The 26,965-nt window shown below is 48.2% G+C and overlaps 1 protein-coding gene across 1 annotated transcript; it reads right to left on the bottom strand.

Annotated features, from left to right (window-relative positions):
* Positions 1-16,332: 16,332 nt before the first annotated feature.
* SMKR1 (small lysine rich protein 1) lies at positions 16,333-26,947 on the bottom strand. Its single transcript, XM_054497250.2, has 2 exons — positions 26,636-26,947; positions 16,333-16,847 (listed from the first exon to the last, which is right to left on the bottom strand). The coding sequence occupies exons 1-2, from the start codon at positions 26,636-26,638 to the stop codon at positions 16,653-16,655; spliced, it is 198 nt and encodes a 65-aa protein (XP_054353225.1). The 5' UTR covers positions 26,639-26,947; the 3' UTR covers positions 16,333-16,652.
* Between the last annotated feature and the right edge of the window lie 18 nt (positions 26,948-26,965).

Genomic DNA, 26,965 nt, shown 5'->3' with positions numbered 1-26,965 from the left:
TCTTTACAAATGTGGCACCTGTCTGAGGAAGTGAGTGCTGTCCAGCCACTATTTCTGGTTCTCCTCTGGGGCCTGTTGTGTCATCATTTCTCCATGCTCCCTGAAAGTGAAGTGCGGCTATGTGACGTGCTTTGGCCAACAAAACAAGAGAAGTGGCACCTGTCACTTAAAGTTCCCCTCCAGGTGGGAACTCTAAGAGTCTGCGGGCCGGGTGCAGTGGCTCACACCTGTAATCCCAGCACTTTGGGAGGCCGAGGCAGGCGGATCACAAGGTCAAGAGATCAAGATCATCCTGGCCAACATGGTGAAACCCCATCTCTACTAAAAATACAAAAATTAGCGGGGCGTGGTGGTGGGCACCTATAGTCCCAGCTACTCGAGAGGCTAAGGCAGGAGAATCGCTTGAACCTGGGAGGTGCAGGTTGCAGAGAGCCAAGATCATGCCACTGCACTCCAGCCTGGGCGACAGAGCGAGACTCCATCTCAAAAAAAGAAAAATAAAATAAAAAGAGTCTGTGTGCAATTTATACTTCTGAGGAGGGTGACAGAGAGCAGCCTACCCCATCTACCCTCAATGGGCGCAAAGCCTATACAAGAAATAAACCTTGGTTGCATTAAGCTGCTGAGGTTTGGGGGCTACTTGTTACTGTAATATAACTTGTTATAAAAATCTTCCATAAATATTTACTTACGTGTCAAGGTGCTGGCAATATAGCTGGGAACAAGAAAGCCATCAATAAGCTGACAAGCTCTCCTCTCAGAGGGCTACATGCTAGCAGGGAAGAGAGCCATAAACAACCCATTGTACAATTCACCATTTTGTTGTAAAAGTATGGAGAGGCTGGGCGTGGTGGTTCAAGCTTGTAATCCCAGCACTTTGGGAGGATGAGGTGGGAGGATCACTTGAGGCCACGAGTTGGAGACCAGACTGGGCAACATAGCAAGACCCCTATCTCTACAAAAAAAAAAAAAATTAGCCAGGTGTGGTGGCATGCACCTGTAGTCCCAGCAACTGGGGAGGCTGAGGTGGGAGGATCACTTGAGCCCGGGAGGTCAAGGCTGCAGTGAGTGGTGATCATGCCGCTGCATTCTAGCCTGGGTGACAGGGAAAAACCCTGTCTCCAAAAAAAAGTATGAGGAAATGCAGGGCACTGAAGAGTGTAGGTAGCCAGGTGACCTGCCTGCCAGGGCTCGGGGAGGGCTGCTCTTGGAGGACGGAAAGCCGAGCTGGAGGATGAACAGGAGTTAGGCAGGGGGAAGGGTGACCAGTGTGGCGGGCAGAGGCAGAAGGGAGCTTGGGTGGCTGGACTGCCAGGAGAAGGGTGAGGAAGGGCTAGCGGGGTGCGGGCTGGGCAGGGCCAGGCCACTCAGGGCTTGTGGGCCCAGGTCTCATCCCAAGAGCAACGGGATGGCCGTCATGGAAGTGTTGAGGCAGGGGAGCAGCGTGCCTCTCCCCAACCCCCACTGTTGCTTTTAAAGACCAATGGCCAACGGGGATTGTGTGTGATAAGAAACCAGATGAAGGGAAGTCAAAACCATGTCCACTCTGTCCATCCGACAGGACAGGCTACATTCCCGCAAGCCCAGCAGCGGTAGCTCTGCCTGCACTTCTGCCCAGTCTCCAGGAGCAGCAGCCACTCCAGGGACGCTGCTTCAAACTGGCTGCATCTCTAGGTTCCGATGGCCACTCAGGACACCCCTGCATCCTCCCTAGGCCCAGAGAGGGTGCACATGCTGGCCATGCCCGCTTCAGCACAGCTCAGGTCAGGATTCAAAGACCAGGATGTGTCTGTGCCCTCATCATTATTATTATTATCATTATTATTATTATATTATTAGCACCAGCTGAAGGCCCTGGTTCCTCCCTTCCACATTTACTCTCAGCTCCTATTTTTCAGCAGAGCCTGACAAGGACCCTTGTCCTTGTCCCCATCCCTCATCCTCCCTGGTGTCTCTGCAATGTGCGTGGCCCTGCAGACCCTCCTTTTCTTCCACAAATGCCTCTCCAGGCTCCTTACCCTTCCCAGCTCCTCCCACAACTTTCACAGCTCCTCCTTTTCCTTCTGCCCCTAAAGGAAGGGAGGTCATTCCTGAGGTTCCTAACTCCTTTTTTTAAAAAAATTATTTATTTAATTAATTAATTTATTTATTTATTTTATTTATTTACTTATTTATTTATTTATTTTGAGACGGAGTCCCACTCTGTCGCCCAGGCCCAAGTGCAGTGGTGCAATCTTGGCTCACTGCAGCCTCCACCTCCAGGGCTCAAGGGATTCTTGTGCCTCAGCCTCCTGAGGAGCTAGGATTACAGGTGCCCACAACCACACCCGGATAATTTTTGTATTTTCAGTAGAGACAGGGTTTTACCATGTTGGCCAGGCTGGTCTTGAACTCCTGGGCTCAAGCAATCCTCCCGCCTCGGCCTCCCAAAGTGCTGGGATTACAGGTGAGAGCCACTGTGCCTGGCCTCTAACTCCTTTCTTATCTTTACACTATCCTTCCCAGTTCTTGGATCCAACCATGACCTACAGTTGACAGTGCCTAAATCTACCCCCGAGCCAACACCTTTCTTCTGAGCCCTAGTCCCAAATTCCCCACTCCCCAAATCAGGCAGGATATCTCCCTGACTTTCCACAGCCGTCTTCATGTCTCCAGAGAGAAACTCTGATTCATCCAGCTGTGGTCGTATAGTCCATGATCCCATCCTGGTCCCATCTGCCCAGGCCAGTGAAAGGTGGGGGGAAGAGGTACAGAGCACAGCCGAGGTAGGGGGGCTACAGAGAGACCAACACATCAGTGGAGACCACAGGAAGAGAAGAAGCAAAAGGATGTAGAGGAACAGTCAGAGACAGGAGGAGAGTCAGAGAGAAGGCGTCAAAGCAACCAAGAGAGGACAGAGTTGCAAGACGGGAGTGAGTGAAAACAGGGGATTCGCCTTGGCAATTACCAAATTTCATCCAAAGACCCCCTTTGAATGAAACTTGAACACGATGTCTCGATGTCTCACACCACAGATGGCACTTCATTGTTAAACGGAGTTAGGAACCGCAGGAATGACCTCCCTTCCTTTAGGGGCAGAAGGAAGAGGAGGAGCTGCTGTGAAAGTTGTGGGAGGAGCTAAGAAGGGTGAAATAGGGTGAAAAACACCAGTGGGGTGGGGTGTTTTTCTTGCTTCTCTCTTAGTGGTACATAAAGTGATGGAATGGCTTAAAAGCCATGGACTCTTAGAACTGATGGAACAAAGGCAGCTATGAAGCTGCTCCACTGGAGCAGTAGGGGCAGATGTCCAAATGCAATGGGTTGAAAAGGCAGAGGAGCAGCCGGGTGCAGTGGCTCACATCTGTAATCCCAGCACTTTGGGAGGCTGAGACAGGCAGATCACGAGATCAAGAGATGGAGACCAACCTGGCCAACATGGTGAAACCTCGTCTCAACTAAAAATACAAAAATTAGCTGGGCGTGGTGGCGGGCACCTGTAGTCCCAGCTACTTGGGAGGCTGAGGCAGGAGAATCACTTGAACCCGGGAGGTGGAGGTTGCAGTGAGCTGAGATGGTGCCACTGCACTCCAGCCTGGCAACACAGTGAGACTCTGTCTCAAAAAAAAAAAAAAAAAAAAAAAAAGGCAGAGGAACATTCCACAAAACAACCGGGCCAAGACTTCTCAGAAAGGTCAATGTTGGCAGGGCATGGAGGCCCATGCTTGTAATCTCAGCATTTTGGGAAGCCCAGGTGGGAGGATCACTTGAACTCAGGAGTTTGAGACCAGCCTGGCCAACATAGTGAAACCCCATCTCTACAAAAAATACAAAAAAATTAGCTGGGTGTGGTGGCACATGCCTGCGGTCACAGCTGAAACGGGAGGATGGCTTCTGCCCAGGAGGTTGAGGCTGCAGTGAGCCATGATTGCATCACTGCTCCAGCCTGGGCAACAGAGGGAGCCAAAAAAAAAAAAAAAAAAAAAAAAAAAAAGGTCAATGTCATAAAAGACTCCTCCCCCGACAAAAAGGAGGGAACTGTTTCAGATGACCAGATACTAAAGAGACATAACAGCTAAATGCAATATGATCCTTGACTGGATCATCTGGATCATTGATCAAAAAATCCATTAAAAACATTATTGGGATAATTAGGAAAAAGTGAATAGTGAATACAGAGTATACATTAAATAATACTGTATGGATGCAAATTTCTTGATATAAATGTTTTATGTGTATATATACATATATGCATTTGTATGATATCTGCATATTATATATGTATATGAAGAGTGTGTATAAATTAATGTGACAAAATGTTAATTCATAAAGCCAGATCAATGGCTCTCAACTGGGGGCAATTTTGCCTGGAGGGGACATCTGGCAATGTCTGTTTGGTTGTCATAGCCAAGGGGGTGCTAGCAGCGAGAGGCTATAGCGTCCTCAGCGAGGAAGCTGCTAAACATCCTATAATTCACCAGACTCCCCCAGCACAAAGAAGTATCCAGCCCAAACTATCCAGGGTGCTGGGGTTGAGAGCCTTCATCTATGTGAAAAGTCTGGGTGTTCACTGTACTTTCTTTCAACCTTTCTGCAGATTTTTAATTTTTTATTTTATTTTATTTTTTTGAGACAGAGTCTCTCTGTCGCCCAGGCTGGAGTGCAGTGGTGCGATCTCGGCTCATGCAACCTCTGCCTCCTGGGTTCAAGTGATTCTCCTGCCTCAGCCTCCCGAATAGCTGGGACTACAAGGCATGTGCCACTGGACTTGGCCAATTTTTAATTTTTTAAAACACAAAGCTGGGGCCGGGCACGGTGGCACACACCTGTAATCCCAGCACTTTGGGAGGCCAAGGTGGGCAGATCACCCACTGACTTCCACTCGAAGTCAGGACTTCAGACCAGCCTGGCCAACATGGTGAAACCCCATCTTTACTAAAAATACAAAAATCAGCCAAGTGTAGTGGCGTGCCCTTATAGCCCCAGCTACTCAGGAGGCTAAGGTGGGAGAATCACTTGAACCCGGGAGGCTGAGGTTGCAGTGAGCTGAGATTGCGCCACTGCACTCCAGCCTGGGCGACAAAGCAAGACTCTGTCTCAAAATAAATAAATAAAATACAAAGGTGGCAACCAAAAAAAAGTGAGAGGAAAAAATGTGTGACACAAAGGTGAGGAAGTAAAGGAAAAAGACCGAAGAGTAAGCAAGTTCTTCCCAGGATCTTGACTCTAAAGGAATGGACTTCAGCCTGAGGGACAGACAAAGAGACAGAAGCAAACCCTCATGCAACCTGTGGTCTCCATGCCCCAACCCCAAGGCAGATTCCTGGGTGGGTATTTTGCAGCTCCTGACCGTTGCCACCCTCAGGCATAGCTGATGGGGGTGGGAAGCCCCGGACCCCCACAGCTCATTCAGTGGCTGCCACAACACAACCTGGCCCCGAAAGACAAGGGTGGTCAATCAGACTCTTGCTCCTGTCAAACCCTGAGAATAAGGCATTTAGGAGAGGAAGCTGGAGCTCCGCGCAAGCAAAGACAGAGACCAGAAAGTAGAGCAGGACTCACAGGGGATCCCGGAGGATCACAACAAGCTGCGGTGGTGGAGACGCTGAAACCAACAGACGGCAGAACCCACAGGCGGAGAAAGCGGTGCAGAGCCAAGAGGACCAGGCAGCCGCTGCTCGCGGAGTCTGTCCTCTCACTACAGCAGCTCAGGAGCGAGGAGTCACCACGCTGCTGCTGCGGTCCTTGGCGCCGGTTGGGATACTGGAGCCACCAGGCTGGCCTGAAGGGGTCCGCTAGGATTCCACAAGGTTCTCGTCGCCCCCTCCCCCGGTCACTGCTCTGTTCAGTCCCTTCGCCCTGCCACGCTCCCTTCTTCCTGCCTTTGCACGTGCTCTGGCCGTGTCTAACTTAGTCCGGGGCAGAGCCAGGTTTTGTGGGGCCTAGAGCTTGGGGACTTTCTTTAAGAAAAAGAACACAACAGCATGAATACAAAACGGCCACGGCTTTGCTGGCTTCATGGTAAATCCCTCTCTAGCTCTCAACTCCAACATCGCTTCCTCAGTAACATCTTCCTGCCTCTCTCCCCCTCCCCAACTATGTCAGAGCATTTCCACAGGTAGCTCTGCGCTGTCTGATACAATAGCCACTAGCCACATGGGGCTACTTAAATTTGAATGAATTACAATGAAACCATATGAGACATTCAGATCTTCAGTCACACTGACCACATGTCATGCTCAGCAGCCCCATGCAGTTCGAGGCTGTGATGGACAGTGCAACATAGAACATCTCCATTATCAGAGATGATTCTCCTGGACAGTGCTGGTACACCAAGCAGCACCAGCTGATACCTACTCACCTTTAGCTCTGCGTAGACTGGAGCCCCAGGAGGACAGGACCATATGTCTCTTGGCCTCATGTCTGTCGCCCAGTGCCTGGCACACACAGGCCCTTGATAAACACTCATTTAATGAATGTGCAATTCTTACTGGTCCACAGGTCTTTGGACCACCCTCACTCCTAACTCACTCCTACCTTCAATGAGCCCCAGATTCTTGCATTAAAAATTGGGGAAAAAAGTCTGTCTTTTCCAGGCTATGAGGAAGGAGCTGGCAGGGAGGAAGAGCTTGAAAATGCAGAAGACAGACTTGCCCTAGAATAAAAATGTGTACCCTCGTGTACATGGAGATACACTCATACCAGCATGCAGAAAACAGCCTGAGTATATACCAAATGTGACAAATGGCTGACAGAACTTAGCTGTAGATGGGCAGGACTTGGGGTGATTCTAATTGTCTTATTTGTGGCTCTTGTTTTTCCCAAGTGTTCCCTGCGTACTTTTTTTTTTTTTTTTCTGAGATGGAGTCTTGCTCTGTCACCCAGGCTGGAGTGCAGTAGTGTGATCTCAGCTCACTGCAACCTCTGCCTCCTAAGTTCAAGCGATTCTCCTGCCTCAGCCTCCTGAGTAGCTAGGATTGCAGGCGTGTGCCACCACACCTGGCTAATTTTTATATTTTTAGTAAAGACAGGGTTTCACCATGTTGGCCAGGCTGGTCTTGAACTCCTGACCTCGCGATCCGCCTGCCTCGGCCTCCCAAAGTGCTGGGATTACAGGTGTGAGCCACCATGCCTGGCCTTTTTTTTTTTTTTTTTCCTTGAGATAGAGTCTCAGTCTGTTGTTCAGGCTGGAGTGCCGTGGTGCAGTCTCAGCTCATTGCAACCTCCGCCTCCTGCGTTCAAGCGATTCTCCTGCCTCAGCCTCCCAAGTAGCTGGGATTACAGGTATGCACCGCCACGCCCAGCTAATTTTTATATTTTTAGTAGAGACAGTGTTTTACCATGTTGGTCAGGCTGGTCTCGAACCCCTGACCTCGGGTGATCTGCCCGCCTTGGCCTCCCAAAGTACTGGGATTACAGGTGAGAGCCACTGTGCCCCAGCCCCTGTGTATATGTTTAAAGGGCTAATCAGGGAAGTAGGCTCTACATCCTGAAATGAGGGAGAAAGGATTCCAAAGCCAAGTGGAAGTCAGTTCAAAGACAGAGTCTTCCTGGAGACCGTGTGAGGGTGGAAGCAGGCAGAGTGCAGGGGACCTATTCAGTCCTGAGAGCCTCCAATTTCCCCGTGAAGAGAAACAGGAGGGGAAACAACAGGCTGGATAAGTGGCCAGGGACCAGAGCCGTCTCTCTCTTCTAACCCTCAGCCCAGCACCTGCCAGATGGGAGGTGCTGAGAGCACATAAGTTGAAGGATAAAGCAAAGAATTAAAAGGACGGAGAAAAGCCCACTGGACCGAAAACCAGGAAGTCACTGGTGACTTGAGAAAAGTTTTGGTGAAGTGAAGGAATAGAAGCACAGATACCAAGGGATATGGGGTGGTTTGGGGAAGGCAGGTGCTATGGTTTGAATGTGTCCCCTCCAAAAACCTGGCATTTTCAGTGTGATAGTACTAAGATGTGGGACCTTTAAGAGGTGATTAGAACTTGAGGGTTCCTCCCACGGGATGGATTAAGGTCCTTATAAAAGAGGCTTCATGTGGCTGGGCATGGTGGCTCACACCTGTAATCCCAGCACTTTGGGAGGACAAGGTGGGTGAATCACGAGGTCAGGAGTTCAAGACCAGCTTGGCCAAGATGCTGAAACCTCGTCTCTACTAAAAATACAAAAAAATTAATGGGCGTGGTGGCATGCGCCTGTAATACCAGCTATTCGGGAGGCTGAGGCAGAGAATTTCATAAACCTGGGAGGTGGAGGTTGCAGTGAGCCGGTTTCACACCACTGCACTCCAGCCTGGGCACAGAGTGACTCTGTCTCAAAAAAAAAAAAAAAAAAAAAAAAAAAGGCTTCATGTAGCATTTGGCCACTTGCCCTTCTACCTTCCTCCATATGAGGACATAGCATTTCTCCACTCCAAAGAATGCAGCAATAAGGTGACATCTTGAAAGCAGAGAGCAGCCCTCACCAGATACTGAATCTGCTGGCACCTTGACCTTGGGCTTCACAGCTGCCAGAACTATGAGAAGTAAATTTCTGTTTTCATCAGTTATCCAGGCACAGGTATTATGTCATAGCAGCGGGACGCGACTAAGACAGTGGGCCTGACCATGAGAAGATGTTGCTGAGGAAGAGACGTTGGAGTTGAGACCTGCAGAGGGATTTACCATGAAGCCAGTGAAGCCCTGGTGATTTTGTATTCAGGAAATACGGCAAACAAGGAAAACAAGAAAAGAACAAAAGGAGAGGACAGAATGGGAGCAGAATGGAGGTGGGAGACAGGGCCATGCCAGACTTGTCAAAACAGAGGTCGCTGGAGGGTATTCGGGAGAGGAGAAGGGTGTAGCAAGAGTGGAAACCACATCTCTCCCAGCAAGGTGGGCCCTTGACAGACAGCCACGGAGTAACACAAATCACAGCGGGAACATGCCTGGAGTTAGAGTGCAAAGCTACCTGTTTAAAATATCAAAGAGGCCAGGTGCGGTGGCTCACACCTGTAATCCTAGCACTTTGGGAGGCCAAGGTGGGCGGATCATGAGGTCAGGAGATCAAGACCATCCTGGCCAACATGGTGAAACCCTGTCTCTGCTAAAAATACAAAAAATTAGCCAGGCATGGTGGCATGCGCCTGTGGTCCCAGCTACTCGGGAGGCTGAGGCAGGAGAATCACTTGAACCCGGGAGGCAGAGGTTGCGGTGAGCTGAGATCATGCCCCTGGACTGCAGCCTGGGTGACAGAGCGAGACACTGTCTCAAAAAATAATAATAATCAAGGATACTGATGTATTCCAGGGTAAAATGGCACATTTTAAAAAGTTAGATTGGCTTTATAATGTAACTAATGAATTAAATAAATAAGGGATAAACTAAAAGAATAAAACAAAATATAAGAAGTTGTTGGAGGCCTGGGTGTGGTAGCTCATGCCTATAATCCCAGCATTTTGGGAGCCTGAGGCAGGAGGATCACTCAAGCCCAGGAGTTCAAGATCAGACTGGGCATCCTAGTGAGAGCTTGTCTCGCTAAAAAAAATAATAATAAACAAAATTAGCCAGGCTTGGTGGTACATGCCTGTAGTCTCAGCTACTCAGAGGCTGAAGTGGGAAGTCTGCTTGAGCCTGGGAGGTCAAGACTACAGTGAGCCACGATCACACCACTGCATTCCTACTGGGTGACAGAGTGAGACCTTGACTCAAAAAAAAGTTGTTAGAAATGGAATTTATTGTAGTCCTTTTTTTTTGAGACAGAGTCTCACTCGGTCGCCCAGGCTGAAGTGCAGTGGCATGATCCCGGCTCACCTCAACCTCTACCTTCTGGGTTCAAGCAATTCTCCTGTCTCAGCCTCCCAAGCAGTTAGAATTACAGACGCCCACCACCACACTTGGATCGTTTTTGTATTTTCAGTAGAGACGGGGTTTCACCATGTTGGCTAGGCTGGACTCAAACTCCTGATCTCAAGTGATCTGCCCAACTCAGTCACCCAAAGTGCTGAAATTACAGGTGTGAGCCACTGTGCCCGGCCTTTTTTTTTTTTTTTTCTTTTAAGATGAGTTCAGCCCTGGCAGGAACGTTGTCAGTCCTCCCTCGGGTCTGCAGACACCTCGGGTCTGTGGTCCCTCCTGCCACAGCTCCCAAGTTTCTCTGTTCCAGGATCTAGCTGCAGAGGTCTGACCGGGCCGTGTTCCCTCTTCCGTGGCCTCGTCTCTGTTGGGGCCACGTGCTCTGGTATCTGGGACTTGCCTCCTCTTTATCTCTCAGTCTTGTTGGACCTTTTCTAGCTACCATCAGCTTGAGACATGATTCACATACCATCAAATTCACTCTTTCAAATGTACAGCTTAGTGGTTTCTAGTATAGTCACAAGGTTATGCAACCATCACTACTATTGAATTCCAGAACATTTTTACTACGCGAAAAAGGACCCAAAGGTTAAAGACCCATTAGCAGCCACTACTTCTCATTTCCCCCTGGCACTCACTAATCCACTTTCTGTCTCTAGGGCTTTACCTGTGTGAGTATTTCATCTAAATGGAATCACACAATATGTGGCCTTTGTATCTGGCTTCTTTCACTTAGCACGGTGTTTTCAAGGTTCATCCATGCAGTGTAGCACATGTCACTATTTCATTCCTTTTTATGTTTAAATAATATTCCATTGTATGGATAGACCCCATTTTATCTGTTGTTGATGGACATTTGGGTTGTTTTCACTTTTTGGCTATTATGAAGAATGCTGTAATAAACATTTGTATGTAAGTTTTGTTTTGTTTTTTGGTATCTTTGAGACAGGGTCTTGCTGTGTTACCCAGGCTGGCCTTGAGCTCCTGGGCTCAAGATACCCTCTGGCCTCAGCCTCCTGAGTAACTGGGACTACAGGCGAGCACCGCTGTACTTGGCTTATGTACAAGATGTTGTGTGACCGTGTGTTCAGTTCTCCGGGCGTGTACTTGGGAGTGGAATTGCTGGGCCGTATGGTAACTCTACTTACATTCTGAGTGGCTGCCAAACTGTCTTTCACAGTGGCTCCATTTTATATCCCCACCAGCAACGCATGAGGGTTGCAATTTTTCCCACCCTCGCTGACACTTGTCACTGCCTCTTTGGATTCTATCATCAGATTTGTAATGGAAAATTCCATCCTAAAACATGTCTTCCCCATCCACATGTGACTGCCAAGTCCTCCTTCCTCCTCAGTGGACATTTTTTCTATTCCTGCAGTCACCATTCCCTTCTCTTCCACTTTTTTTTTTTTTTTTTTTTTGAGATGGAGTCTCACCCTGTTGCCCAGGCTGGAGTGCAATGGCGCGATCTTGGCTCACTGCAACATTTACCTCCCAGGTACAAGCGATTCTTCTGCCTCAGCCTCCCAAGTAGCTGGGATTACAGGTGTGCACCAGCATGCCCGGCTAATTTTTTTTATTTTTAGTAGAGACGGGGTTTCACCACGTTGGCCAGGCTGGTCTTGAACTCCTGACCTCAGGTGATCCACCCATCTCGGCCTCCCAAAGTGCTGGGAATACAGGTGTGAGCCACTGCACCTGGCCTTCTCTCCCACTTTCTAACCATCAAACCCCATTTCCATCCTCACCGTTGCATAGAGCCTTCCTCATAAAAAGCCCCCATGGCTTCACAGCAAGGCCTTCACTTCAGCTGTTGCCTCCTCCAGGTAGCCCTCATGACCTGTATGTGGACGTACCTATCACTGCTTGTATTTGTCCCTGCCCAAATCTCATGTGGAATTGTAATCTCCAGTGTTGGAGGTGGGGCCTGGTGGAGGTGTTTGGGTCATGGGGATGGATCCTGCATGGATTGGTGCTGGTCTCGGGATAGTGAGTTCTTTCCAGATCTAGTTGTTTAAAAGTATGTGGCACTGGCTGGGTGCGGTGGCTCACGCCTGTAATCCCAGCACTTTGGGAGGCTGAGGCGGGTGGATCACGAGGTCAGGAGATCGAGACCATCCTGGCTAACACGGTGAAACCCTGTCTCTACTAAAAATACAAAAAATTAGCCGGGCATGGTGGCAGGCGCCTGTAGTCCCAGCTACTCGGGAGGCTGAGGCAGGAGAATGGCATGAACCCGGGAGGCGGAGCTTGCAGTGAGCTGAGATGACGCCACTGCACTCCAGCCTGGGCAACAGAGTGAGACTTCCTCTCAAAAAAAAAAAAAAAGTATGTGGCACCTCCCCACACTCCTCTCTCTTTTGCTCCTGCTCTAGGCATGTGGTGTGCCTGCACCCTTTTGCCAAAAGTAAAACCTCCTGAAGGCCTCCCCAGAAGCCCAGCAGACGCTGGTGTTATGCTTGTACAGCCTGCAGAACTGTGAGCTAATTAAACCTCTTTTCTTTATCAACTACCCAGGCTCAGGTTGTTTTTTGTTTTGTTTTGTTTTTGAGACAGTCTTACTCTGTTGCCCAGGCTGGAGTGCAGTGGTGAGATCTCAGCTCACTGCAACCTCCACCTCCTGTGTTCAAGCAATCCTCCTGCCTCAGCCTCCTGAGTAGCTGGGATTATAGGTGTGCACCATCATGAGCAGCTAATTTGTGTGTGTGTGTGAGAGACAGAGTCTCACTCTGTCCCCCAGGCTGGAGTGCAGTGGTGCGATCTCGGCTCACTGCAACCTCTGCCTCCCTGGTTCAAGCGATTCTCCTGCCTCAGCCTCTTGAGTAGCTGGGACTACAGGCACACACCACCATGCCTGGCTAATTTTTGTGTTTTTGGTAGAGATGGGGTTTCACCATGTTGGCCAGGCTGGTCTCAAACTCCTGGCTTCAAGTGATCCGCCTGCTTGGCCTCAGGTATTTCTTTTTTTTTTTTTTTTTTTTTGAGATAGAGTCTCACTCTGTCGCCCAGGCTGGAGTGCAGTGGCGCCATCTCGGCTCACTGCAAGCTCCGCCTCCCGGGTTCACGCCATTCTCCTGCCTCAGCCTCCCAAGTAGCTGGGATTATAGGTGCCCACCACCACGCCCAGCTAATTTTTTGTATTTTTAGTAGAGACGGGGTTTCACCATGTTAGCCAGGATGGTCTCTACCTCCCGACCTCGTGATCCGCCCGCCTCGGCCTCCCAAAGTGCTGGGATTACAGGCATGAGCCACCGCACCTGGCCAACCTCAGGTATTTCTTTATAGCAATGCAAAATGACCTAATACACTGTGCCTTTCACAAGCTCCTCTTTGAATCTTTAAAAGCAGCAAGAATCCTGATTCTTGCCAATTTGAGTTTAGGGGAAATAAAAACAGCAGGGTTCAAGGATATATTTTATCATCAGATATCCTCCGGATGTCCTCTAGAGGTCTTAATCCCACCCTCCTCTTAATCACCTTCATAAATTGCATCATGAATGTACTTTATCGAAGTTGAAATAGAAACTTAGTTGCCCTCTGTTAATCTGGGTAGTAGCCTTCTTGACCAGACTGGAAGCTCCTTGAGGGTAAGTGTATTAGTCTGTTCTCATGCTGCTGATAAAGACATACCCAAGACTGGGTAACTTATGAAGAAAAAGAGGTTTAACAGACTCACAGTTCCACGTGGCTGGGGAGGTCTCACAATCACGGTGGAAGGTGAAAGGCACATCTCACACGGCCACGTCGGCAGACAAAAGAGAATGAGAGCCAAAGGAAAGGGGAAACCCCTTATAAAACCATCAGATCTCGTGAGACTTATTCACTACCATGAGAACAGTATGGGGAGAACTGCCCCCATGATTCAATTATCTCCCACCAAACCCTCCCACAACACGTGGAAATTACGGGAGCTACAATTCAATACGAGATTTGGTTGGGGACACAGCCAAATCTTATCAGTAGGGACCCTGTCTTGCTGTCTTTGTGCCAAGCATAGTAGATGCTCAATTAATGTATTGAAATAGCTTTTGTTGAAAAAAGTTTTTAGCGTTTCACCAAAATAAAAAATTCTCAAAAAGTAAAATGCATCATAACCTTTATATAGCGTGTGTGTAATGTCTATGACTTTATGTATATGTGGTAACACTAGAGCATGGCTATTAGAACCCAAAATTTCTTAGGACTTCTCTCAGAACCCCAGGGCTCCAATGAGCACAATGCTGAGACAGCCTCAGGCAGTGTGCTAAACTGCGGTGAGCCTTGAGTCACGGTGCCCTGGCCAGTCAGACCAGTGCTTCCCCCATCCCAGCACTCACAGTCCTGGCTCATCATTTCATCGTCTCAAAAGAAAAGAGCATGACCACTTTCAGACCTTGTTAGCCTGTAAATGCCTGTATCTGTGCTACAGATGAGCAGCATTTCAAGTCGTCTAGAGTAAAGTCTATGCTGCTGGCAATAGTTGTGTTATCCTGACTCCTCTTCCCCAAGCCCTGTTCTCTGTAACAGAGATGTATTGTGAAATGCTGTCACTTGCTTCTCCCTTTCTTTCCCTTGGGAGCACCCGGCCAAAGGAAGCCTTGCAGGTGCGGGCAGTCAGGGATCAAAAGGAAGCTTTGCAGGTGCCTTCTCCCCAACCTTCCAATAACCAATTACTCAAATACGAGCTCCTGAACCCAGGTGAGGCAGGAAAGGACATTACACATCCCACAGGTTCTGATTCCACTAAGCCTTTTAGCTTCTGGGTAGGCAGCATTAACTGGAGCGGCAGCTCTCTACCTGTGTGGCTGGGGCAGCAGCAGCATAACCTGCCCAGCGTACCAGAAATGCAAATCCCTGAGCCCCATCCTTCTCGTGGGGGTAGGGCCCAGCAATCTGCACTTGGCCAAGTGTTCTAGGTGACTGAGAGGCACACTCAAGTGTGAGAACTGCTGAACTGGAGTTAGTGAGTTCAACAGTCCCTAACAGGGTGGGAAGGTGCTCCCTGTCTCCAAAACCAGAAAACAGACAGCAGAGGAGACCTCCCTTCACATTCACCCAAGTGAGGGCTCCTCTGGCAACTGGCCAAGGGCTTCTATGGAAACTGCACAGATGGTGCAGGTAAACAGTATTGTTCCCAACAGGCTCCCGTGGGTCATGGGCACCCCACTTCTCTAGCATAGAGATTCATGGAGCTTCCTTTTTTTCTCTGATGCGTATGAAAGCCTGAGTCCTGAGTTGCAGCCTCCCTTAGCAAACCTCATGAATCCTTGCGATCCTCACAAGGCCACCTGCAGCATAATTATAATTCCAACAAACTAGAACATCCCCGGAGGTGCTGCCTAGAGTGTGTCAGCTTTGGGCTCAGAACCATGAATGGAGACAACAGTGCAGGGGCTGGGGAGGGGCAGGAAGAGCCAGGAGGCAAGGATGGAGTGCTCAGGGAGTCAAAGATGGCATCTGCACTTACAAAACGCTGGCTTTCACATCTGGAGAATTTAGGCCTCTGGGCCGAGGAGGAAGAACTGCAGTTTCACCTCTTAGGCATCTCCTTACAGGGCTAGGGAGATCCTAGAATATCAGCCAAATGCCCAGGGCAAGTGCCTGGCACCAATTCTATAACTCAGGGCCAGCCAAGTTTTAACAAAGTAGGCAGAAGGTGGAAAGAAATAGAGTGTGGAGGGAAGGAGGGAGAAGAGTCAGGTGAAATACGGAAAAAAGAGGGATGGCCAGGTGCAATGGCTTTCACCTGTAATAAAGCACGTTGGGAGGCCGAGGCAGGTGCAGTGGCTCATGCCTGTAATCCCAGCACTTTGGGAGACTGAGGCGGGTGCAGTGGCTCATGGCTGTAATCCCAGCACTTTGGGAGACTGAGGCGGGTGCAGTGGCTCATGGCTGTAATCCCAGCACTTTGGGAGACTGAGGCGGGTGCAGTGGCTCATGGCTGTAATCCCAGCACTTTGGGAGACCCAGGCCGGCAGATCACCTGAGGTCAGGAGTTTAAGACCAGCCTGGCCAACACGGTGAAACCCCGTCTCTACTAAAAATAAAAAAATTAGCCTGGCCTGGTGGCAGGCACCTATAATCCCAGCTACTTGGGAGGCTGAGGCAGGAGAATCACTTGAACCTGGGAGGCAGAGGTTGCGGTGAACTGAGATTTCGCCACTGCACTCCAGCCTGGGCAACAGAGTGAGACTCTGTCTTTAAAAAAAAAAAAAGAAAGGGATGGGCGGATTTGCACCCTTTGCCCTGCATCCAGCCATTTCACACTGTCAGCCACTTCTCACCATCTGCTTGCAAGACTGGCGGGGTCAGAGCATTCGTGACCATCTTAGCATCCGTGGAGCCTGTGGCTAATTCAGATCAAACAGAGTCAGACTGCTGAGAAGAAAATTATAGAAACAAAGTATTTACTATTTTCCATTAAAAAAAAAAAAAGAAATAGTGCCCAAGAGAGGAATGTTCCTAAGGAAACCCAGTGCTTCTTGCTGTGTCTTCTCTAAATGACAAACCCTCTTTGGCAAAATAAAACAATTAATGGAACTAGAACTGCCTTTTGAGAGCAAAGTTTAATTCTGACCCAGAATTATAATAATTTCTGAAAGTTCTATTAATTTCAGCACACTATGTAGGAATTGCTCAGGCTTTTCCCACCCTATAGCTCCTAAAAAACCAAAGTGGCTAACCATATCTGGCATAACAGAGGAAGTAAGGTGCATTTCCCGATCATCTACCATCACAGAAAAGCACACTTAATTTGCATCTCAAGTCGTCTGGAGTAAAGTCTATGTTGCTGGCAATAGTTGTGTTATCCTGACTTCTCTTCCCCAAGTCCTGTTGTCTGTAACAGAGATGTGTTGTGAAATGCTGTCACTTGCTTCTCCCTTTCTTTCCTTTGGGAGCACCCGGCCAATGGAAGCCTCGCAGATGCAGGCAGTCAGCGACGTTGTGGGCGATGTAGTAGAGGTTCAGCATGGCCGCGGGGCTGAGAATGTCCACTTCCGGTTTCTTCTGTTTCTTCCCGTGAGACTTGCCCTGGCCTTTTCCTTTTTTCCCTTTACCTGGCTTTCAAAGACAAATATAAATATAGGAGGAGGGGAGTTAGTTTTTTGTTTTTTGTTTTTTTGAGACAGGGTTTCACTCCCATCACCCAGGCTGGAGTGCAGTGACATGCTCTCAGCTCACTACAACCTCCACCTCCCGTGCTCAAGTGATCCTCCTGCCTCGGGCTCCCAAGTAGCTGGGATTACAAGGTGTGCCCCACCACTCCTGGCTAATTTTTGTACTTTTAGTAGAGACAGGGTTTCACCATGTTGGGTAGGCTGCTCTCAAACTCCTGACCTCAAGTGATCTGCCCACCTCGGCCTCCCAAAGTGCTGGGATTACAGGTGTGAGCCATCTTGCCAGGCCGAGTTAGTTTTTATAAACTTGGTATCGTTTTCAGTATTTCTGTATTGAACAAGGAAAAAAAATTCCTAAAAGGAAATAAGTCAAAACAGCAGCCACAACAAACAGTTTGCATCGTCGTGTCTTCTCTAAATGACAAACCCCCTTTAGCAAAAGAAAACAATTAATGCAACTAGAACTGCCTTTTGAGAGCAGCTTAATTCCGACCCAGAATTATAATAATTTCTGAAAGTCACATGCAATTTAATTTGACAAATGTTTATTAAGCACCCTGATTAAAAGAGACCCAACCTAATGCAAGCTGTGGCCCTTGTTTGCATTCTTATTTGAACAAGCTGCAAAAAGATGGCTTTGAGTTAATCAGGGAAATCTGATCATGTCAAGGAATTATTAGTAATTCTGTTAGGTCTGACAATGGCAGCAAATCACAGAAGAAGATGTCCACACGTTTCTGAAGTGCACACTGAAGTCTGCAGGGATGAAATGAAAGAAGGCCTGAGGTTTGCTTTAAAGCACTCAGCTCCTGCCAGGCACCATGGCTCACGCCTGTAATTCCAGCACTTTGGGAGGCTGAGGCGGGCAGATCACGAGGTCAGGAGATCGAGACCATCCTGGCTAACACAGTGCAACCCCGTCTCTACTAAAAATACAAAAAATTAGCCGGGCGTGGTGGTGGGCGCCTGTAGGCCCAGCTACTCGGGAGGCTGAGGTAGGAGAATGGCGTGAACCCGGGAGGCAGAGCTTGCAGTGAGCCAAGATTGTGCCACTGCACTCCAGCCTGGGAGACAGAGCGAGATTCTGTCTCAAAAAAATAAAAATAAAACACTCAGCTCCCCCACTGCCCCCCAGACAGAAAAAACAGATAAAGCAAATGTGCCAAAATCCTAATCATTTCTGAATCTGAGAAATGGATATATGAGGATTTAGTTTATGATTTTATTTTCATTTATGTTTGGAAATTTTCATAATACACATTAAATTTAAAACAAGTTTGATAATCAGGATGCAAATATGTTGGCAGTTGTTTTACAAGTAGTCTCTACCTCATTAAGCAGTCATGAGGTTTAAGTGAGACACAAATATAAGATACTTAGCACAGGCTGGGCACGGTGGCTCAATCCTGTAATCCCAGCACTTTGAGAGGCCGAGGCAGGAGGATTACCTGAGGTCAGGAAGTTTGAGATCAGCCTGGCCAATAAGGTGAAACCCCGTCTCCACTAAAAATACAAAAACTAGCTGGGCGTGGTGGCAAGCGCCTGTAATCCCAGCTACTCAGGAGGCTGAGGTAGGAGAATCACCTGAACCCAGGAGCCGGAGGTTGCAGTGAGCTGAGATCACACCACTGCATTCCAGCCTGGGGGATAGGGCGAGACTCTGCCTCCCTGTTACCCCCCCCAAAAAAAGACATTTAGCACCATGTGTGACGTGAGACAAATACTCAATAAATGATGACTGTCATCACCTTCCTTTTTTTTGGAGACAGGGTCTTGCTGTGCCACCCAGGCTGGAGTGCAGTGGCACAAACTCAGCTTACTGTAACCCTAACTTTCCAGGCTCAAGCGATCCTCCCACCTCAGCCGCCCAAGTAGCTGGGACCACAGGCATGAGCCACCATTTCTGGCTAATTTTTTAATTTTTGGTAGAGACAGTCTCGCTATGTTGCCTAGGCTGGTCTTGAACTCCTGGGCTCAAATGAGCCTCCCATCTTGGCCTCCTGGTCTTGAACTCCTGGGCTCAAACGAGCCTCCCATCTTGGCCTCCCAAAGTGCTGGGATTACAGGCTTGAGCCACTGTGCCCGGCCTGTGCCATCATCTTTAACACCACCAACACTCAGAGCTGTATTTCTATGTATTATTCCTGCCTTCAAAATGGAAATGTAGGGGCTCAGCTAGGCTACCCAGCATGCAGAAACCAGCGTCCACCAGGCTCGGTGTCTATTCTCTTTCCATGAGTACCCCATAAGGTCGGTGTTCTCTGGGAAGATGGATGGATACCATCCTAATCTGGAAATAAACTATTACATTTTGAGCTTGTCAACCTGTTTTCATGGATTGTGCTTTTGTCATACCCAAGAAATCTTTGCCTAACCCAAGTAACAAACATCTTCTATATTTTCTTCTAGAAGGGTTATAGTTTTTGGTTTTACATTTATATTTGCTAGAGCTGCACAAAACTGAGTTGAACTTCTCTATGTCCTCTGACCCACACATACAGAAAATAACAGATGGAAGTATATTATTAAAAAGTGTCTCTTGTAGGCAAGGGAGAGGAGAAGAAGGTATAAATGTTCAAGGACACCTGCAAGGGGTAACCATTTATATAAAATAGATGTCCTATTCACAGCATTGCAGTCAAAGAATGTCCCAAGCTAAACAAAGAGGAACATAGTTCATGTGTTAAAACTACTAAAATAGGCCAGGCGCGGTGGCTCATGCCTGTAATCCCAGCACTTTGGGAGGCTGAGGCGGGCAGATCACGAGGTCAGGAGGTCGAGATCAGCCTGGCCAACATGGTGAAACCCCGTCTCTACTGAAAATACAAAAATTAGCCAGGCGTGGTGGTGCACACCTGTAATCCCAGCTACTTAGGAGGCTGAGGCAGGAAAATCTCTTGAACCCGGAAGGCGGAGGTTGCAGTGAGTCGAGATCGCACCACTGCACTCCAGCCTGGTGACAGAGTGAGACTCCGTCTAAAAAAAAAAAAACTGCTAAAATACATTTTTGCTAGGTGAAATAGAATACATTCCTAGACACAAAACCCGGGAATGAAGATGAGACGTATCTCACAATGCAGTGGCCTGGTTTCTCTGAGAGAATTCGCATGAAAATCCTATGTAACTGCATTCTCCTGGTAAAACAACCCTATGAGGTATGGGATGTACATTTTACCAGAAACTCTTAAAGACTTTGGGTCTTGATTTTCTTTCTTTCTTTTTTATTTTTTGAGACAGAGTCTTGCTCTTGTTGCCCAGGCTGGAGCACAATGGCATGATCTTGGCTCACTGCAACCTCTGCCTCCCGGGTTCAAGTGATTCTCCTGCCTCAGCCTCCCGAATAGCTGGCATTACAGGCGCCTGCCACCACGCCTGGCTAATTTTTGTATTTTTAGTAGAGACGGGGTTTCGCCGTGTTGGCCAGGCTGGTCTTCAACTCCTGACCTCGTGATCTGCCTGCCTTGGCCTCCCAAAGTGCTGGGATTATAGACGTGAGCCACCGCGCCTGGCCTGGGTCTTGATTTCTTTATGACCTTGTACTTTTTTGCATGCCAACCACACTTGACTTAATGTATGTGTTTTAATCTTTAAAATGGTTTTTGACCTAAAATTCACATAAAAGTTTGACATTTTTATTTGAAGTTCTCATCTTATTGTAAAAAATTGGCAAACTGATTCTAAAATTCATATGGAAACACAAAGGATGTGAGATAAAGGTTTGACATTGTTTTCAAAGTTCTCATCTTTTTGTAGAAGATTCCAAAATTCACATGGAAAAGCGAAGGACTTAGGAAAAAAGAACTGGCTGTGTGCAATGGCTCACGCCTGTAATCCTCACACTCTGGGAGACTGAGGCAGGTGGATCACCTGAGGTCAGGAGTTTGAGACCAGCCTGGCCACTACAGTGAAACCCGGTCTCTACCAAAAAATACAAAAATTAGCCGAGTGTGGTGGCGGGCACCTGTAATTCCAGCTACTCGGGAGGCTGAGGCAGGAGAATTGCTTGAACCCAGAAGGCAGAGGTTGCAGTGAGCTGAAGTTGCGCCACTGCACTCCAGCCTGGGTGACAGAGCAAGATCCTGTCTCAAAAAAGAAACAAAAAGAAAAGAACAAAATTGGTGGACTAATACTACCTTATTTCAAGAATTATTATAAAGCTACCGTAACAAGATGGTGTGATAGTGGTGTCAAGATAGGCAACTAGAACAATGGGACAGAATAGAGTCCAGAAATAGATCCGCATGTATTTGATCAACTAATTTTCAGCAAAGGTATTGGTGAAGCAAAGATAATCTTGTTCAACATATGGTGCTGGAATAATGAATATCCATTTACAAAAAAATGAACCTCAACCCATAGTCTCACCATATATAAAAATTAACTCAAAATAGATAATAGAACTAAATATAAAACCAAAAACTATAATACTTCTACAAGAAAATAGAGAAGACTTTTGTTACCTTGGATTATTAGGCAAATATTTCTTAGATATGACATTAAAAGCACAACTCATGAAAACAACTTGATAAACTCACCATCAACGTTTAAAACTTTTGCTCTTCAAAAGATATTATTAAGAGAATGAAAAGACAAGCCTCAGACTGGGGGAAATGTCTGCAAATCATGTATCTCATAAAGGCCTATATGGAGAACAAAGAACTCTCAAAACGCAATAGTAAGAAAACCACTCAATAAAACATGTTCAAAGGTTGAATAGACCCTTCCCCAAAAAAGATATACAGATGGCAAATAAGCACATGAAAAGATACTCAACATTGAGTCATTAGTGAAATGCAATGAAAACCAGGAGATACCACCACATACATTTTGGAATGGCTCAAGTCAAAAAGACTGATCCTACCAAGTATTGGTGAAGATGTAAAGAAACTGAAACTCTCATACACTGCTGATGGAAATCTAAAATGACAGAATCACTTTGAAAAACAGTTTGCAGTCTCTTTAAAAAGTTAAACACATGTCTACCATACGACCCAGTCCATTCCACTCCTAAGGTGGAAATGACAGCATATGTTCATTCAAAGACTTTTACATGAATGTTCATAGTAGCTTTATTTGTAATAGCCAAAAACTGGAAACAGGCCGGGTGCAGTGGCTCATGCCTGTCATCTCAGCACTTTGGGAGGCCAAGGTAGGAAGATCGCTTGAGCCCAGCAGTTCAAGATCAGCCCCGGCAACAAAATGGGACCCCATAACTATATTAAAAAAAAAAAATTGGCTGGGCACAGTGGCTCACGCCTGTAATACCAGCACTTTGGGAGTCCAAGGTGGGCAGATCACGAAGTCAGGAGATTGAGACCATCCTGGCTAACATGGTGAAACCCTGTCTCTACTATAAATACAAAAAATTAGCTGGGCATGGTGGTGGGCGCCTGTAGTCCCAGCTACTAGGGAGGCTGAGGCAGGAGAATGGCATGAACCCAGGAGGCAGAGCTTGCAGTAAGCGCAGATTGCGCCACTGCTCTCCAGCCTGGGCAACAGAGTGAGACTCCGTCTCAAAAAAAAAAAAAAAAAAAAAATTAGTCAGATGTGTTGGTGGTATGCATCTGTAGTCCCAGTTAAAGTGGGAGGATCACCTGAGCCCAGGGAAGTTAAGGCTGTGGTGAGCCACGATCATGTTGCTGCATTCTAGCCTGGGTGACAAAATGAGACCCTGTCAAAAAAAAAAAAAAAAAAAAAAAAAGAAAAGAAAAGAAAGAAAGAAAGAAAACCTAAAAGCCCATCAGCAGGCGAATGGATAGACCATGGTATAACCATACAATGGAACACTACTCAGCACTAAAAAGGAATAGTTACTGATAAATGATACAACATGGATGAATTTCCAAATAATTACTCAAGTAAAAAAAGTCAGAAAAAAAACCCCATAATATATGACTGCATATATATAAAATCTCAGAAACGATAAACTAATCTAGAGAGAGGGCAGACCAGCCATTGCCTGGGAGGATTGGGAGGGAGTACGGGGTACAGAGAGGGGCAAGAGAGAAAGGTGGATTACAAAAAAAACGGGTGATGGCTGTGTTTACAATCTGGATTGTGGTGATGGCTTAATGAATGCACACATTTGCCAAACTTATCAAAGTGTGCATTTTATTTTTATTTATTTATTTTTTGAAACAGGTCTCACTGTGTTGCCCAGGCTGGAGTACAGTGGCACGATCATGGCTCACTGCAGTCTCGATCCCTCAGGCTCAAGCGATTCTCCCACTTCAGCCTCCTGAGTAACTGGGACTACAGATTTGCAGCACCATGCCCAACTAATTTTTTCTACTTTTTGTAGAGATGAGGGTCTCATTATGTTGCCCAAGCAGGTCTCGAACTCCTGAGCTCAAGCTATCCTCTTGCCTCAGCCTCCCAAAACGCTGGGTTTACAGGCATGAGCTACCATGCCCAAAGCATGCATTTTAAACATGTAAAATTTATTGTATATACATTCCACCTCAATAAATCTGTTAAGAAATTATTACCTGGGAGCAATAAAGGTTTTGTTTCTGGGGCCCATCCATTCCTTGAGTTGGTTCAATACAACTTTGTGGCTCTTGGCTGTTCCTGGTCTCCGAACATGGAGCTCCCAACTTAAAACCCTCCAAACTCCTTAAGGAAGACCACTTGACTCCAGCCACACTGGACTTTCTTCTAGTTCCCAATACTCTGAGCTTCTCCCTGTGCAACGCTTGCTCTTCCTTCAGACCTTCTAATTCAAGGGGCAGAATTCGTTGCTTCTCTTTACGCTAGCCTCTGCTCAAGTATCACCTCTTTAGAAAAACCTCCCTGACAGGCCGGGCATGGTGGCTCACAGTGGCTCAGCACTTTGGGAGGCCAAGGCGGGTGGATCACCTGAGGTCAGGAGTTCAAGACCAGCTTGGACAACATGGTGAAACCCCATCTCTACTAAAAATGCAAAAAAAATTAGCCAGGCGTGGTGGCGGGTGCCTGTAATCCCAGCTACTCAGGAGGCTGAGGCAGGAGAATTACTTGAACCTGAGAGGTGGAGGTTGCAGTGAACCGAGATTGCGCCATTGCACTCCAGCCTGGACGACAAGAGCAAAACTCTGTCTCAAAAAAAAAAAGAAAAAGAGAAAAAGAAAAACCTCCCTGACACCATGTCTATACTCTGTCTGTAACTGGAGTGACCATATAATTTATTACCCAAATCAAGATACTTCAACAAATATAAACAAACATAAACTGAGACTGTCCCAGGCTAGGGACAGGGGGAGGTACAGTGGTCTGTCTTCAACAGTCTCTCAGCAACCCCAGTAGAGTCACTGTCTGTCTCCTTCCCCGCAGCACTTTTCACTAGTTAATAGTAATTGTTGTTTATGTTTATTGTTTGTTTCCCTCACCAGAGATTCTGTCTATAAAATTACCACTGAATTCCCCGGCCTACACCAATATCTGCCACACTGCAAGGATGCATAAATATCTGCCGAGGGAATGAATACATCACAACTGAGATGCAATGCAAGAACAGAATTTAGAAAGCAAATGTGGATTTCTGCTCTTCTGAATTTTAAGATGCCTCCTTCATTCATTCAACAAGTATTTAACAAAAATCTACTGTGTACCAGGCCCTTTATTAGATGAGGAGCAAAGGAGATCTCACGATGCTCACAGTCCAGTGAGGTCTGAGAAAGACACTAGTCACCTAATCACAAATGCATTTACTCACGACCCATGCTGTGAAGAAAGGGCCCTATTGGCCAGGCGTGGTGGTTCACACCTGTAATCCCGGCACTCTGGGAGGCCGAGGCGGGCGATCACTTGCACCCAGTTTGAGACCAGCCTGGGAAAGATGGCAAAATCCTGTCTCTACAAAAATTTAAAAAATTAGCTGGGCTCAGTGGCACACACCTGTAGTCCCCAATACTCAGGAGGCTGAGGTGGGAGGACCCCTTGAGTCCAGGAATTCAAGGCCAAAGTGAGCTACGTGTGATGCCATCGCACTCCAGCCTGGGCAACAAAGCAAACCCCTATCTCTAAAAAAACAAACAAAAACAAAGAAATTAATAAAGAAAGGCCCTATAATGCCTATAACACATGGAATTATAATAGCACAAGATGGGCAAGGGTTGACCTAGTCTGGGCCATCAAAGGAAGGGTTCCCTAAGAGTGGCCCTGGGCTGAGAGTAGGGAATTCCAAGACCAACAGCCTATGCGAAGGCTCTGAGGCCGGAGAGAAGGTGCACAAAGAGACGGAAACCCAAAAAAAGCCAACATGGCCAGGCCACAGGCAACCAAGGGGGCCAGTGAGAGCAGCTGAGGCAGGAAAGGTAGGCAAGGTTCCGTTCTGGCTTGCAGGCTCTGTGCACTAATGTGTTTGACCTTTATTCAAGGAGCATGAATTAACTGGCATTTGCTTCACTGGCTATGTACAGCATTCTGCCTCAGTTTCCTGGGCCCTGAAAGAAATGGCAGTTGGCTGGGCACAGTGGCTCACGCCTGTAATCCCAGCACTTTGAGAGGCCAAGGCGGGCGGATCCCTTGAGCCCAGGCGTTTGAGACCAGCCTGGGCAACGTGGCGAAACCCTGTCTCTACTAAAAATACAGAAATTAGCCAGGCATGGTGGTGCCTGCCTATGGTCCCAGCTACTTGGGAGGCTGAGGCGGGAGGATCACTTGAGCCTCAGAGATCGAGGCTGCAGTGAGCTGTGATCACACCAATGTACTCCAGCCTGTGTGACAAAGTAAGACCCTGTCAAAAAAAAAAAAAAAAAAAAAAAGGTAATAGCAACCATGGAATGACTCTCAAACCAAGAAATTTTTAGTTAATCCTTTTACACGAAACGAACTGGGAAGAACACAGAAACTTAATGATTTCTACACTAGAGTCTAATGGGGAATAAGGCTTTCCAAGGAAAAACAGGCAAAGCACCAGAGGTGAGGTGCAAAGGGCTGTGGGCACTGAAGGAGCGATGGGGAAGCAGGAGGCACGGTCCTTCTGATCCAAGCCTCAACGAAAACGGATCAAGACAGGGAAGGCGCAAGGGGCTTCCAGAAGAACGCGGGTTTAGTGTGGGATGCGGGGTTTTTGTTTGTTTTGTTTGTTATTGTTTAGCAGAGAAGATAAGGCAGAGAAAGCTCGAGGTTGAGGCCCCTTTAGCAAGGGCTCTGTGCGCCCAGCTCAAGCGTGCAGTACTTAGTTTAGCAGACAATGATGCCTCCCTGAGGACTTGGGGCAGGGGCTGGAAGGTCACAGCCCTTCTGGAAAGAGCAGCGAGGGTGGGAAGGAGATCGCAAGTGACTGGATGAGGGCTGAGAACAGGAATGCTGTTGACAGCAAGGTGGTGGTGCCAGGGCTCACTCTCTGCTTCCTGAGTCTGCAGAGCAGCGGAGAATCCCGCGCGGGCACCCAGGGTGGCGACGGCAGCTAAGAGCTCGGACCCGTCACTGTGGGCATGGCCTGGCACCCTGAGGTGCCACACCACGGTGCCACCCTCCCTTTATTTCCCACATCAACCGTCTGGGTGTGAGGGCTGCTCAACAGGACCACGACCTAAAACCCGGAAAGAGGGCTGGCCTGACTGCGCGGCTGCTGCGCCCCCAGCAGGCGCGGACCGCCGGGCACCCCTTGTCCCCCCATCTTTTCGCCATGCGTTGAAGTCGACCCCAGGGAGAGGCGGTGACCTCGGCGCCCGCGCCTCTCCGGGACAGCCAGGGGCTCCACGGCGCGCGCCCTGTCCCCCGGTACTTTAGGGAGACGGGGATTACCATGGCGATTCTCAGCCGAGCAGGCAGGCGTGGTGGACTCCCGATTCCGAAGCCCTTAGCATCCACCGGGGCCGCTGCCCCCAGCGCCCGTTCCCTTAGCACCCCCTGCCCCTTCTCGGCCCTCCTCAGGGAACCGCCGCGGGCCCAGCCTCACTATGCCTCCCCGCCACGCCTCGCTCGGAGGAGCGCGGCCGGCTCAGGAGGCAGCCAGCGGCGGAGCCGCCTGGACGCGAGGCACCTGCTTGCCCCACACGGCACCTAGGCCGCGGCAGCTGTGGGCGCTGGGCCGGCGGGCGCCTCGGGGGCGGGGCCGCGCTCACAATCGCCGGG

The sequence above is a fragment of the Pongo pygmaeus genome, chromosome 6 (assembly GCF_028885625.2).
Source record: "Pongo pygmaeus isolate AG05252 chromosome 6, NHGRI_mPonPyg2-v2.0_pri, whole genome shotgun sequence".
Taxonomy (NCBI): Eukaryota; Metazoa; Chordata; class Mammalia; order Primates; family Hominidae; genus Pongo; species Pongo pygmaeus.
This window is presented reverse-complemented; position numbering and strand designations above follow the sequence as displayed.